The 15,759-nt window shown below is 43.1% G+C and overlaps 1 protein-coding gene across 3 annotated transcripts; it reads left to right on the top strand.

Annotated features, from left to right (window-relative positions):
• Positions 1-425: 425 nt before the first annotated feature.
• DDX59 (DEAD-box helicase 59) lies at positions 426-14,107 on the top strand. 3 transcript variants are annotated; one of them, XM_077332778.1, is made up of 8 exons: positions 426-528; positions 2,284-3,101; positions 4,257-4,424; positions 4,592-4,681; positions 9,254-9,505; positions 11,033-11,185; positions 12,232-12,360; positions 13,744-14,107. In XM_077332778.1, exons 2-8 carry the CDS (start codon positions 2,295-2,297, stop codon positions 14,005-14,007), a joined length of 1,863 nt encoding a protein of 620 aa, XP_077188893.1. In that variant the 5' UTR covers positions 426-528; positions 2,284-2,294; the 3' UTR covers positions 14,008-14,107. The 3 variants fall into 3 exon arrangements, with proteins under 3 accessions (XP_077188893.1, XP_077188894.1, XP_077188895.1); XM_077332779.1 differs by lacking the exon at positions 426-528 and adding an exon at positions 537-866; XM_077332780.1 differs by lacking the exon at positions 426-528 and adding an exon at positions 873-1,434.
• Positions 14,108-15,759: the final 1,652 nt, after the last annotated feature.

Below are 15,759 nucleotides of genomic sequence, written 5' to 3'. Positions count from 1 at the left end.
AACACGACTGCGACTCCTACTAAACAAACCAAATGTACAGTTTCTTTAAAAATAGAATCCAGTTGCCTCTTTAACACCAACAAAGATTTATTCAATATTTAAAGTCTTAACGTTGCTATCGGACTCTATTTTTGTTGTGCTACTTCAGACCAACAAGGCTACCCTCTTGAATCAGTTTCTTAGTTACCTTCTATAGTTGTCTTCCTAACTGGAAGCACCCTTTTGCTTTTCAAGCAAACTCCTCGGTTTTACCCGAGCGGACAATAAGAAGCGAGATCCTATCTCGTTTGTGGTAAGGGTACTGCCAAGAAAGCAGCCTGCAACTTTTCTGCCCGCCTATGAGCGCCATTCTCGCGACCCGTGCCCGCACATGGCGGAGCCTAACAGGAGCCGGAAGTACGGGCTGCGTGACTTTCCTCCGGCTGCTTGGAGCGCTGCGAGGAGGGCAGAGTCATCAGCGGTGCGCGGAGGGCTCAGGGCGGGCGCCGTCCGTGGCCAAGGCTGAGTCAGGGGCCGGCCAAGGTCTGGGTAAGGCGGCGCGCAGAAAGAGATGCGGCGGTTACGTGCCTGGGGTTGCTTTGGCTTAGGACCCCGCTGCAGCTGAGGGAGGGGTGCAGTCGCGACAGAGGCAACGTCATGTTGGGTTTTTAAAGACGTTTTATTTATCATTCTGGCTCCAGAAGGGGCTCGAACTTCGCCTGCCTCTGTTCCTCGTGAAAACTTACTTACTTAGTAATTATTAGTCAAGCCCCTAAGTAAGATTCTAGTTAATCAAAAGCGAGTCTGTACATAGAGGAAACCGATATATATGGTCGTGATCTTAATTGGGACTTCCTGTGTTCTCCCTTGCGAAAACAGCCGGGCAGGTAAGTATAACGCGGACGTTCCTCCACTCTTTTCAGAGTAGGTTCTCCAGAGTGTAAACTTTCGCGACTCAGAGGTCACTTTGTGTCATACCACATTTGGGACTCCCCAAGGATCATATCCTGGGAAACTTGCTGGTTTTAAAGGTGTTGCCGGATTGGAATTTTGTTGTGCTACTGAAGCTTAAGTTTATTTACGAAAGATCTCTTGGTGGTGTGTTTGGATAGGTTGGTTATACACACAAGTAAGAATAAGAACCCTTTAAAGTAATTACCTTGTATGTGTAGTGGTGCCAATGCACCACTCCTTTATAATTTCTTAGTAGAGAAGGAATGCTCATGGTTGTATTGCTTTTTTAAAAAGATGGGGTGGGCGGGCGATGCAGCAGTCTTGTCAAAGCAGGTTACTTCACAAGGGAGGGCAATTACCCCCACATATACACACTTCCTGCTTTGTGGTAATTGCAGACCATGAATGCCACCATATTTTAAGTGACCTCGTTCTTTCTGAAGCAGAATTGTGTGCATTACCTGCATGGTTCCTACTGAGTCAGGTCATCTTGTACAGAAGGTTTGTACAGAATTTTTGGCTTTATATTTATGTGTTTGTGTCTTTTTATTGCTTTAGGTTTAATATCCATTTACTGTGCTGCCTAAGGATGTCATCAGAACTGGGTTTAAGTTTGAGTTCACTAGCAGTGCAGTCCTAAACAGATTTTAGCCCTTCTAAGCCCATTGATTTCCATGAACTCAGAAGGGTGTAACACTGTTGGATTGCAGTGTAAGTGGCCATAGGCTATCCACACTCTCCCAGCTGAAGCCCCTCCCCTTCTACAATATAAATTACTAACACTGATCTACCTTATATTACATTCAGTGGTCTTTAGGCAGGAGCTGGACAGATACTTATCATGGATGTTTTAGGCTGATCCTACATTGAGTAGAGGGTTGAACTAGATTACCTCTTCCAACTCTATGATCTAACAACTGATCTAGGAATTATCAAAGTGTGGGATGGTCTCAGTGCTCTGCTTGTAAAACATCTTGGTGCATTGGAGTAACTGCTGTGAGAAATAGAGTACTTTGACCCAGTGTGATCTGAAGAGCCCTTTGAACTGCAGCAGTAGCCAGACAGAAAGTCCATGAATCCAAAAGTGCTCAAATGAGCTGGTGCTGCATTCAAGAAAGCAGCACTGACCATTCTAAATAATTAACTGTGCACTTTAAAAAAGTTTTATGGGGCTTTAGATTTAAATATCTTTTACTTGTCAGAATTAGAGTTGGGCTTGATCAGCAACTACTAAATATCCCATTAATGTAAGTGGGACCACGTCAGTAAAAATGGTGTACACACTTTTCATGGTTTCCTGATATTATGAGACATGATCAGCTTTTGACTTCTTACACATTTTAACTCCAGGCTATTGAAGAATGTTTGTTCCAAGAGCTGTTAAAGTCAGGAGGGCTGATGATGATGACGGGACCTGTGTGACTAAGAAAAACAAGACTTCTAGCGAATCATCATTTGAAGAGGCCTCAAAATTTAGAGAGGCTGAACTGAATATGAAGGAAACATCTGCCTCAAACATTGAATCCCCTTCAGTAGAAGGATGTACAGAGCCACAGACGTCTCTAGATTCACCTGCAGCAGTTATGGAAGGACCTTTGGCAAACGGAAAAAATGAGAACTTTTCTCCTGCAGAAGAACCCATAAAATCATTCAGTAGAACTCAACGTTGGCCTGAATCTGGTGAGCCGGTCTGTGTGGTCTGTGGTCGTTATGGGGAATACATCTGTGACCAGACTGATGAAGACGTCTGTAGCTTGGAGTGTAAAGCCAAACACCTTTTGCGTGTTCAAGAGCAGAAGAAAGGGTCAAAGCCTGCTGATAGTGACCCTCAGACCAGGTTTGCCTGTTTCAACCGTACTTACACCTATGAAGAAAACGATTTTGTAGGAAACCTGCATGATGGACAGGTGGACAATTTAAGGCTGCAGCTGGGCATCACTGTTGAAGGTCAAGGAGTTGCAAGACCCATCGTGGAATTTGAGCACTGTGGCTTTCCTGACATTTTAAATTGCAATTTAAAAAAATCTGGGTATGAAGTCCCGACTCCTGTCCAGATGCAAATGATTCCAGTCGGATTGCAGGGCAGGGATATCGTGGCCACTGCTGACACAGGCTCAGGCAAAACTGCAGCTTTCCTGCTTCCAGTTATAATTAAAGCTTTGAACGAGGTAAACGTCATACTCATGCATTCAGAAATAGTGCTGAAATTGTACCATTGGATTCTCGGAATATTTACTTGTAAGCAAAGCCCATTGTAGTCACAGGGTTTTGTCCTGGGTAAGTGCACATAAGATTGCAGTCTTAATTTTGCCAGGTTTCTCAATACAATTATTTACTTGTTTTGATTAATTGAAGTTTTTCAGTTGTATTTTACAAACTGTAAGTAATAGGTGCTCAGGGTTGCAGATTTCTCTTGTGTTCTACTTCTACCAATAATCTCTTGGACCCTCCTCCAAAAGTTGAACATGCGGGTTAAGGAAACCTTATGGAGAAAAAGGCATGGGATGTTGAGGAGGGGAAGTTGGGTAAAATTGCCCCTTCCTTCTTATAGCAGAACCTAGAAGGTCTTGGAAGGCCTCTGTCATATGCCATGTCAATCTTTCCCATGGTTCCCTGGGTTTCCTGTGCTGGAGTTGAGTTCCTTCAATCCACCCCTCCCCTCTTGTTTCCATGGTGTTCTCCCTGCCTGGGCTTTGTTCCCTTGAGTCCTGTGAAATGTAGCTCTCTCTCTTTGTCCTTGCTTTGAGGTTTAAGCATCTGAGCTAGCTGCTAGAGGCAGCTGGGGCAATCTGGCCTCACTAGTCCGACTGTTTGTCTCCCAAGTTTCACATGTTTGTTGATCAAACAGTTCTGTCCTGGGAACTGATCTTTCCTGCTAGGAGTTGGAGGCAGGAGCCCAAGTCTATATAAGTTGCAGTTGTCCCTGTGCACCCCGCCCCCAATCTTTGACAAAACCTTGGTTCTGTGAGTGATTACTGATGATATTTGTTCTTGTACAATGCCTTCAATAAAGACTGACTTTAGCCATGTTCCTCCTGCCTGGGACTCTGCTCTGTTGGTTCTCAGGGTGAGCTTCTGGACTGCATTCTGTGGGTTGTGGCAGTTTGCATAATAGTTGCCCCGTCACTTTTATTTCTGTATTCAGAGGTGTATAATGTAAGAGGAGATATCTTTGGTATTCAGTGTGTGATTCTCTGCTATCTTTCTCATTGTCATCTGGATGAAAGGTTGCTACAGTGATCTGCTCCAAAATTACTGTCCTGTTTCACCTGTTTTTAAAACTGAGAATGCCCACTGATTAATATTATTTATATTCTTCGTAGACAGAAGCCCCATCTGCTCTCATTTTGTCGCCAACAAGAGAGCTAGCAATACAGATTGAGAAGCAAGCTAAGGAGCTTATGATTGGTCTGCCAAACATGAGAACCGTTCTTCTCGTTGGAGGATTGCCGTTGCCACCTCAGCTCCATCGCCTAAAACAAAACGTTAAGGTAAGCCACAATGTGGTGATTGTCTTCTGAAGATCTTTGTTTTGGACATAAAGAAGATAAATTGATGTGCAGTGGCATCTAAAATCAGTTTCTTTTGAATGTTTATAGATTCTGTTTTTTTCACTGTTAATAATTTTGAAAACTTACATTTATTTTTCCCCGTTTAGGTTATAATAGCAACACCTGGAAGGCTTCTAGAAATTCTAAAGCAAAGCTCCGTACAACTCCATCATATCACGGTTGTTGTAGTGGATGAAGTAAGTATGACTTGCAGGCCAAAAGAGTATTTGTGTGTTTGTGCATGTGTAGCAGCCTCTTGTGGCACAGAGTGGTAAGTGGCAGAAATGCTGTCTGAAGCTGTCTGTCCATGAGGTTGGGAGTTCGATCCCAGCAGCCAGCTCAAGGTTGACTTGCTTTTACAAGCATTGTGGCGCAGAGTGGTAAGGCAGCCGACATGCTGTCTGAAAGCTCTGCCCATGGGGCTGGGAGTTCAATCCCAGCAGCCGACTTAAGGTTGACTCAGCCTTCCATCCTTCCGAGGTCGGTAAAATGAGTACCCAGCTTGTTGGGGGTAAGCGGTAATGACTGGGGAAGGCACTGGCAAACCACCCCGTATTGAGTCTACCATGAAAATGCTAGAGGGCGTCACCCCAAGGGTCAGACATGACTTGGTGTTTCCACAGGGGATACCTTTACCTTTACCTTTTTAGATTGGAGTTACAGTCTTTCTTTCTTGCTGAAACTCAAGGTATATTATTTATCTCCCACTTTAGACAGCATAAGAATATGTAATCAAATAGTGACGAGTGTAATAGGGCCATCCTTGCAAAAATTAGAAACAGTGGAAAACAAGATTCAGGCAAGTTATGTCATAAATGATGAAAAATGGAACTACAACAGTCGACAGCAATGAAGTAAGAGCAAGGTCATGTAGATACAGTAAACAGCAAAGAAGACTACAGTTCTGTTCCCTTTGTGAAGGTGCCCATTCCATTATACTACAGCCCTTATGCAAAGATGCTTTCCTTGGATTTTACATCATTTCTGCCCAGTGGCCACTTTCACACCGTAGAAACCAAATTCTTGATATTCTGATGTGCCACGGACTTCAAACACATGAAGAGCAATGCTCAGAACTCTAGATTTGTTGGGTTCCTGAAAACTAGTTTATATACTCTGCTTGTTATCAACTCTCCTTTCTTCATCCCCCCCCCCAAAAAAAAAGGCAGAATTAGGAGTACTTGGCATGCACACTCCCTTTTTCTATGCCTGTGCTTCTAGGAAAGGAGGAGTGGCTGCTTTCACACACAGTCCCAGAGGCTAGCAGCTGCAAAGAGGCAGCAGCAAGAAGTCCTGGGAGCATATGGGTGCAGGCAGCTACTCCCTCTTGGCAAGGAGCCTCTGTGTAGCCTTTTCCATCTCTTGTTGTTGTTGTTATGTGCGAAGTCGTGTCCGACCCATCGCGACCCCATGGACAATGATCCTCCAGGCCTTCCTGTCCTCTACCATTCCCCGGAGTCCATTTAAGTTTGCACCGACTGCTTCAGTGACTCCATCCATCCACCTCATTCTCTGTCGTCCCCTTCTTCTTTTGCCCTCGATCTCTCCCAGCATTAGGCTCTTCTCCAGGGAGTCCTTCCTTCTCATGAGGTGGCCAAAATATTTGAGTTTCATCTTCAGGATCTGGCCTTCTAAAGAGCAGTCAGGGGTGATCTCCTCGAGGACTGACCGGTTTGTTCGCCTTGCAGTCCAAGGGACTCGCAAGAGTCTTCTCCAGCACCAGAGTTCAAAAGCCTCAATTCTTTGACGCTCGGCCTTCCTTATGGTCCAACTTTCGCAGCCATACATTGCAACTGGGAAGACCATAGCCTTGACTAAACGCACTTTTGTTGGCAGGGTAATGTCTCTGCTTTTTAGGATGCTGTCTAGATTTGCCATAGCTTTCCTCCCCAGGAGCAAGCGTCTTTTAATTTCTTTGCTGCAGTCCCCATCTGCAGTGATCTTGGAGCCCAGGAAAATAAAATCTGTCACTATCTCCATTTCTTCCCCTTCTATTTTCCAGGAATTGAGAGGGCCGGATGCCATGATCTTTGTTTTCTTGATGTTGAGTTTCAAGCCAACTTTTGCACTCTCCTCCTTCACCCGCATCAACAGGCTCTTTAGTTCCTCTTCACTTTCTGCCATTAGAGTGGTATCATCTGCATATCTGAGGTTGTTGATATTTCTCCCTGCAATCTTGATCCCAATTTGTGACTCCTCTAATCCCGCATTTCTCATGATGTGCTCTGCATACAAGTTAAATAGGCAAGGCGACAGTATACAGCCTTGCCGAACTCCTTTCTCAATTTTGAACCAGTCAGTGATTCCATGTTCAGTTCTCACTGTTGCTTCTTGACCTGCATATAAATTTCTCAAGAGACAAATAAGATGCTCTGGTATTCCCATCTCTTTAAGAACTTGCCACAATTTGTTGTGCTCCACACAATCAAAGGCTTTAGCATAGTCAATGAAGCAGAAGTAGACGTTCTTCTGGTACTCCCTAGCTTTCTCCATGATCCAGCGTATGTTGGCAATTTGATCTCTAGTTCCTCTGCCTCTTCGAAATCCTGCCTGTACTTCTGGAAGTTCTCGGTCCACATATTGCTGGAGCCTAGCTTGTAGGATTTTGAGCATAACTTTGCTAGCATGAGAAATTAGTGCAATGGTGCGGTAGTTTGAACATTCTTTGGCATTGCCCTTCTTTGGGATTGGAATGTAAACTGACCTTTTCCAATCCTGTGGCCATTGTTGAGTTTTCCAAATTTGCTGGCATATTGAGTGTAGCACTTTTACTGCATCGTCCTTTAAGATTTTGAATAGTTCAACTGGAATGTTGTCACTACCACTAGCTTTATTGTTGCTCAGACTTCCTAAGGCCCATTTGACTTCACATTCCAGGATGTCTGGCTCCAGGTCAGTAACTACCCCATTGTGGTCATCAGGGATGTTAAGCTCGCTCTTGTATAGTTCTTCTGTATAATTTTGCCACCTTTGTTTGATCTCTTCTGCTTCTGTGAGGTCCCTACCATTTTGGTCCCTTATCATACCCATCTTTGCATGAAACGTTCTCTTCATATCTCCAATTTTCTTGAAAAGATCTCTGGTCCTCCCCATTCTATTGTTTTCTTCTATTTGCTTGCACTGTTCATTTAAGAAGGCATTCTTATCTCTTCTAGCTTTTCTCTGGAATTCTGCATTCAATTGGGTGTATCTTTCTCTTTCTCCCTTGCCTTTCACTTCCCTTCTCTCCTTAGCTATTTGTAAAGCTTCCTCAGACAGCCATTTTGATTTCTTGCATTTCTTTTTCTTTGGGATGGTTTTAGTTGCTACCTCTTGTACAATGTTGCGAACCTCCGTCCATAGTTCTTCAGGCACTCTGTCTATCAGATCTAATTCCTTAAATCTATTTGTCACCTCCACTGTGTATTCGTCGGGGATATGATTTAGTTCATACCTGAGTGGCCTAGTGCTTTCCCCTACTTTCTTCAATTTAAGCCTAAATTTTGCAACAAGAAGCTCATGATCTGAACCACAATCAGCTCCTGGTCTTGTTTTTATTGACTGGATAGAACTTTTCCATCTTTGGCTGCAGAGCACATAGTCAATCTGATTTCTGTGTTGACCGTCTGGTGATGTCCATGTGTAGAGTCGTCTCTTGGGTTGCTGGAAAAGAGTGTTTGCTATGACCATTGTATTCTCTTGACAAAATTCTACCAGCCTGTGCCCTGCTTCATTTTGTACTCCAAGGCCAAACTTGCCTGTTATCCCGGTTATCTTTTGGCTTCCTACTTTAGCATTCCAATCCCCCATGATGATAAGCACATCATTTTTGGGCGTTGCTTCTAGAAGGTGTTGTAGGGCTTCATAGAACTGATCAACTTCATCCTCTTCAGCAGCAGTGGTTGGGGCGTAGACCTGGATCACTGTGATGTTGAATGGTTTGCCTTGGATTCGAACTGAGATCATTCTGTCATTTTGGGGATTGTATCCCAAGACTGCTTTTCCTACTCTCTTATTGATTATGAAGGCTACTCCATTTCTTCTGCGAGATTCTTGTCCACAGTAGTATACCTGATGGTCATCTGAATTAAATTCACCCATTCCTGTCCATTTTAGTTCACTGATTCCTAAAATGTCGATGTTCAGTCTTCTCATTTCTTGTTTAACCACGTCCAGCTTGCCTTGATTCATGGATCTGACGTTCCAGGTTCCTATGGAATAAAAATCTTTACAGCATCGGACTGTCTTTTCGCCACCAGTTACTTCCACAACTGAGCGTCCTTTCGGCTTTGGCCCAGCCGCTTCATTCATTCTGGCGCTACTCGTACTAGCCGTCTGCTCATCCCCAGTAGCATATTGGACACCTTCCGACCTGAGGGGCTCATCTTCCAGCGTCATATCGTTATGCCTATTGGAACTGTCCATAGAGTTTTCATGGCAAAGATACTGGAGTGGTTTGCCATTTCCTTCTCCAGTGGATCACCTTTTGTCAGAGCTCTCAGCTATGACCTGTCCGTCTTGGGTGGCCCTGCACGGCATAGCTCATAGCTTCACTGAACTACGCAAGCCCCCTTGCCACAACAAGGCAGCGATCCTTGAAGGGGGTTTCCATCTCTTACAGGCCTCTTAATAGTACTGACCTGGTTCTTCAAAGAGGGAGGTCATTCTCTTTATCTCTTTGTTTATATTACTTGAGTAATCAAATATGTTGTCAATGAGTACAACAAGGCAAAAGGCTGCTTCTTAAAAAGACAATCGAGTTCCAGTTTGCTTCCCCCCCCCCCTTACAGGCTGACACTATGCTAAAGATGGGCTTCCAGCAGCAAGTGCTGGACATTTTGGAGAATATCCCAAGGGATCGGCAGACTCTTCTAACATCAGCCACAATGCCTTTTGGCACTGAGCAGCTGGCAGATCGGCTTCTGCAAAATCCAGTAAAGATCACCATTGGAGAAAAGAATTTGCCGTGCTCCAACGTTCGCCAGATCATCTTGTGGGTAGAAGAACCCTCCAAAAAGAAGAAACTTTTTGAAATATTAAATGTTAGTATCAATTTAAAGAGACCCCTTTTTGTTTTGTGAGTTTGGGATATCTGGGGAGAAAGGAAATGGGGAAAGGTTATAGATCAGTTGTTCATTTAGAATGATGCAATGTTGCCCCTGTAAATGTCTCCAAAGTTGGTAGGTCCCCATTAGAGAAGCTTGTATATGGGGATGCAGGTCAGCAGAGTAGCTCACCAGGTGTTTTTCCACCTATGCCAGGCAAAGCTAGTGCCCTACCTGACTGTAGAATGCCTAGCATCAGTGATCCAGTGGTCACCTCCAGGTTAGATTACTGTTGGAAATTACAATTGGTACAAAGGACAGTTGTCTGGGTCCTTAGAAGGATCCCATGGAGAACTCGTATCCGACCTGTTTTTCAGCAGCTGTACTGGTACCCTTACCATCTATATGAGCTCCCTGCCAGACCCACAGGTTGTTGTCCCCATCTGAGCTGGGCCAGATATCTGAATTCCATCAATGGTGCACATGGCTTGCTAGGGAAAATTTGGGATGGAACAAATATGCCAGCTTGGTGTAGTGGTTAGGAGCGCTGACTTCTAATCTGGCAAGCTGGGTTTGATTCCCTGCTCCCCCACATGCAGCCAGCTGGGTGACCTTGGGCTCGCCACAGCACTGATAAAGCTGCTCTGACTGAGCAGTAGTTCCAGGGCTCTCTCAGTGTCTCACCTACCTCACAGGGGGGCTGTTGTGGGGAGAGGAAAAGGAAGGTGAATATAAGCCACTTTGAGACTTCTTTGGGTAGAGAAAAGCAGTATATAAGAACCAACTCTTCTTCTTCAGTAATCTCAGGGCTCTCTCAGCCTCACCTACCTCAGAGGGTGTCTGTTGTGGGGAGAGGAAAAGGAAGGTGAATGTAAGCTGCTTTGAGACTCCTTCGGGTAAAGCAGCATATACAAATCAACTCCTCTTCTAACAGCTAAATGTTTAGGTTTTAAATGTACTTCGTATTTGGATGTATTTTATGAAGCCATTGTAAGCCACCCTTAGACCTTTTTGTAGAGGCGCAGCTTAAGGGATGAATTAATAAAACAAACGGATCACAGTAGAACTACACTTACAGAAGAGTTAGAGAAAGCAGTTTCACTTCTTTCCCCCTCCTCTGTGTAGGTTCTGAAACCACATGACTATTAGTCCACAAGGGCCCAGAAACCCAAGGCTGGAAAGGGCTGCTGGCAGTGAGGAATATGGGGGGAGAAAAGGGCAGCCATTCACACTTTCTGCTGATGAGTCACTGAAATCCTGCTAGTGTTTCCATCTTTGTGTGCCTATTTGATGGTTGGATTGGCTTCAGCAGACATTAAGTAAATATCAGTATTTTATTGCCTGGAAGTTGCCTGACTTAGGTCAGGGATGATTTAAGTTTGCAATTATGAGATCTGTTTGTTAGAATTTTTTTCAAAGATATGACTTTCCAGAGGATGTACGGGAATAAGAAAAAATTAGTAACGATAATTATTTACTGGCAGTCACAAAAGCTTCTTAACCACCTTGTTTTTTCATATTCAGGATAAGAAGCTGTTCAGACCTCCCGTCCTGGTGTTTGTAGAATGCAAACTGGGCACAGATCTTCTGAGTGAGGCTGTTCACAAAATCACAGGCTTACAAACAGTGTCGATGCATGCGGATAAATTGCAGACAGAAAGAACTACCATATTACAGGTAGGTAGACATTTGCGGTGCCCTGATCTGGATAGCTGGATCTTGTCAGACCTCTGAAACGAAGCAGGTTTGGCTCTGGCTGGTATTTGGAAGGGAGACCTCCAAGGAATACCTGGGCTGTGATGCAGAGAGGCAGGCAAGGTCAAAGCACCTCTGAAGGTCTCTTGCCTTGGAAACTCTATGGGGCTGCCATAATTCAGCTGTGCCTTGATGGGGAAAAGATGTCTGTGATGCACTCACTTTTTAAAAAATCTCTTTAAAAGGAATTTCTCACACTAAGAGCTGCAGGGCTGCAATCCTGTCACTGAGATGACCACTGCTCTGTTCTGTAGCCGAAGGGGTTTGAAATAGTCATCAATCAGGAAAGAGTTCTGGAACAATATTGTGGGTTGACAATTTAGTATAGATTATTGGGGTTGGGGGCGTGCGATGCAGTTTGCTCATATTTTTAAACAGATTAGAGCTGAAGGCTAGAAGAGAAATTTGGGGAGTTCAAGTTCAGAGTGCACACCTAAAAGAAAAAGCTTTGGATTTTTCTTGTTTCATCTAGTTTGTTATGTTTTCCTGGAGATGTGAGCAAAACTACTGGTAGCCCTTCTGTGGTCACTTCCATTTTCTTTGCAGAAAATCCTAATGTATAGTCTGAAGGATACATTTTGTAACACAAAGTTCCTCTTACCAGTTTGGTGTAGTGGTTAGAAGTGTGGTTAGAAGTCGGGTTCGATTCTGCACTCCTCCTCTTGTAGCCAGCTGGGTGACTTTGGGCTCGCCATGGCACTGATAAAGCTGTTCTGACCAAGCAGTGATATCAGGGCTCTCTCACCCTCACCCACCTCACAGGGTGTATGTTGTGGGGAGAGGAAAGGGAAGGTGACTGTAAGCCGCTATGAGCCTCCTTTGGGTAGAGAAAAGCGGCATATAAGAGCCAACTCTTCTCCTTCTTATCCCAGGACCTCCAGGAACGAAAGAAATATGAAAATAGTAATGAACTTAGTACTTCTTCTTTGAGCTCTCCCTTGAAATGAATGTTGATATATTTTAACTAGGGATTATTGCAAGAGAAGTATGAAGTGGTTGTAAGCACTGGAGTCCTTGGACGAGGACTTGATCTGGTCAATGTCAAACTAGTTGTCAACTTTGACATGCCGTCTAGTATGGATGAATACGTACATCAGGTAAGTCGGCTTGTTTACGTTGGCTTTTATGCAAGTAAGATCATACTGTTGGGTGAATGAAAGCGCTTGCAAGAGGACTTCCTCGCCTTACAGAGGGGCTGTGGCTCAATGGTAGAACATTGGCTTAAGAGGCAGAAGGTCCCATGTTCAATCCCCAACATCTCCAGATCAAAAGTATCAAGTTGTAGATGGTGTGAAAGATTTCTGCCTAAGACCCTGGAAGGCTGCTGCTGGAATAGACAAATACTGACCTTATTGAACTAACGGTCTAATTCAGTATTAGGTAGCTTTGTAAGCATAATGCACCACTATGTTGACTGGCTATGATGAAAAGGTTGAATTGGTGAAAATCACCTCTGCTGTTAGTACAGCAAGCACAACTCTGAGGCTTACTCTGAGGTATGTCCTCCTCCTCAATTCCCCCATTCTCATGGTAGCTCATCTATGTGACAGCATGTTTTCTTCACTTATTTTATTGTGCCATATAGAATACCTTCCTGGCCTTCTTAAAGAATAAAATTAATCTAACAAATCCTGTAGCTTGTTTGGTTTGATGGTTTCCTGACCGTCAGCAAAGAATTTCCTAGACATGGGAGAAGGAGGAGGTGAGGAAGATCCTCTCCAGGAATCTCCTTCCACTTGGAAAACCATAGGATTTGCTCCCAGGGGTCACTGGAGCAATTTTACAAATTCAGCCTGCCATTTAGACATGTGGCGATGCTGTTTTATGCTCCTAGTTAAGCTAGTTAGGATAGTTCCTGTGTGTGTTGGTGGCATTTTCATTCCTATCAGTCTAGTTGAGTTGGCTTTATAAGGGGCCCCATTACTGGAACAGTGGAGGGCTTCACATTCTAATTGGTTGAGCAGTTTAGTTTATGGGTCCATAGAGGACTTCACATAAGCTGGATTTAGGATAAAATGAAAAATAATATTGAGGGTTACTAAATGCCGAGCTTCTCACAGTAGCTGAAAGGAAACAAAGAATGGAACGTGGATTTCACTGCTACTCTCGAAAGGGCTATGTTATATTCTTATGTGGCCCTTTATAAAAGAATATATTATTTATAAATGAAATATCAGTTTAAAATATTAAAATACACAATAAGCATTTTAAAACATAATGTTTATAGCTTAACAAGTTATAGCTAACTATTTCTATAATGGTGAGCAATCCAGGGTGCTCAATGGCCAGACTTGCATGAGTGGGCTTTGACTGTTCCTTTATAACCTGGGCCAGTGGAATAAAACATAGCATGAGACTTCTTTGCTTTACAAGACACATAATTGAGCCTCCGGGGAGGGCGGTATATAAGTATGATAAATAAATAAATAAAATAAAAATAATTTGGTCAGGCTTTAAATGCTGTTTTGCTTTGCTTTCAGGTTGGAAGAGCTGGACGGTTGGGTCAAAGTGGAACTGCAATTACTTTTATTAATAACAACAGTAAGAAACTTTTCTGGGACGTTGTAAAGCGAGTTAAACCCACCGGCACTATTCTTCCTCCCCAGTTATTAAATTCCCCATATCTCCATGACCAGAAGAGAAAGGAACAGCAAAGAAGCAAGCAGTCACAGGACGGGCTTGTAACGGCCGATAACCTTGTGGACATTATTAGAAAACATGACAGACGCGCTTCACAGAAGTAATGAACTAAGCTTTATTTGTAAATATAATGCATTTGTACATCATGTTAATAAGTGCTGAATTTTAATTTAAATTAAAATCCCTGAAGGCGTTTCCTCTGAAGTGAGTTTCTTTCATTGAGTTTCAGTGAGTTTCTTTCATTGGCTATTGTGACTTCAGAATAACTATAAAGTTTGAGTAGTTAATGTGTTTGTCTATTCTTACCTCTGGGGATTTGACTGAAACCTGTTGGTTCTCCCAGTTATGGTCTTATTCCAAATCCTGATGATTTTTAAAACCCTTTTTTGCTTACACTTAAATGCACTTCTTACTTGACTCAAGTATTCCTTTTGAAGTCTGTATATGCCCAGATGACAGGCAGCTATCAGAAGTGCAAGGAGGCTGCTATCCAGGATCTTCCTGGAGAAGACTGCTAGGTTCTTGGCTGGATCAAAAAAAATGCCCCCCTTTCCTGACTGGTGGCAACTTAAGACTCATTGACCTCTATGGCAGAGGGAATCCTAGTTCCTTTCACCCTTTGCTCCTGATCCGAGGACACAGCCCCTTTTTTTAGCCCACCCACAGAGATGTGATATAGCTGAATAGGTAGATAATCATTAAGTGTGGATGCCAGCAAATAATCTTGGTGTTTCAAAAGAGTTGGGCCCTGCACTGGGGAAGCCTGCGTGTGTATACACTATTCCTCGGCCACTTGTTGATCCATATTGGACCTTCTGTCTTCTAATATAAAAGGGGAAAGAACACCATTTAGTTTCTGTTGTGTAAGGTCAAGGTTCATCTGGATAGAGCCTGGTGAGAAGTAGAAGTGTACTTACTTAACTTAGCTCTGAAGAATGCTAAGAGAGATGCAGACCTGGGTAAGGTGGTCTGAGATCTGGACTTGCATACCTTGAAATGTGCCATAATCTGAAGTTTGTGCTGCAAATTATTAATTCTTAAAATGCCCAAGGTTGCCTTTTCAGTTTTAGGGACTTGGATGTAAAGATTCTAGAAATTTTATTTAGCTATTTAGATTACACCAACTGTTCTTTCCCCTTCCACTTAGCCTTCACAACAACCTTCAGTGTGTGATTAGTGTAAAGTTATCCAGCAAGCTTTGATGGCAGACTAAGGATTTGAACTTGGAGCTCCTAGACCCTGGTCTGACAGTTTTAAGCACTGTACCATGCTAAGTCATGCTGAAGGCATGGCGAATTTTTTCTCCACTTTTGTGGTAGGTGGAAATGCTTGTAAAAACTGATATGTCATACAGGGAAGCTGAATTTTCTTTTTCTGCTTCAAATTTATGGTGCAAAATAGTTTTTTGTATTTTTGTGCAATTTATAACTTTTATTTAAACAACAATTACAAATTGCCCAATCCATATAAACCCTGAGATACCTAAAAATATCTCACTTTTTGAGAGCTGGGAAAACAGGAAAGAAACAGAAGTTTAAAATAGAAGCCATCAGTAGTACAGTAAGAGGAAGTCCTTAATCTGGAGTTTTAAAGTATCTTCTCCATATAGTCAGTGCTACCAGGAAAGAGAACAGCTATTAATAGAATCTTGCAATGGTGGTAGTGAAGTAATTTTATTTTTATAGCCCCCCCTCCCCCCAGTTGGCTTAGGGCAAGTAGCAACAAGGCATATACATGTAATTTACATTGATAAGCAATTATTAAGTGCTTTAAATTAAACTGTTAAATTATATTATTATACCCCCTCCTTAAAAACCTTATAAAGAGGAACCAATTTCTGTTGGGCAAGTTGATAT

Source organism: Paroedura picta, chromosome 4 (genome assembly GCF_049243985.1).
Source record: "Paroedura picta isolate Pp20150507F chromosome 4, Ppicta_v3.0, whole genome shotgun sequence".
Lineage (NCBI taxonomy): Eukaryota > Metazoa > Chordata > Lepidosauria > Squamata > Gekkonidae > Paroedura > Paroedura picta.
Note: the sequence above shows the minus strand (reverse complement) of the source record. Positions and strands in the feature narration are given on the sequence as shown.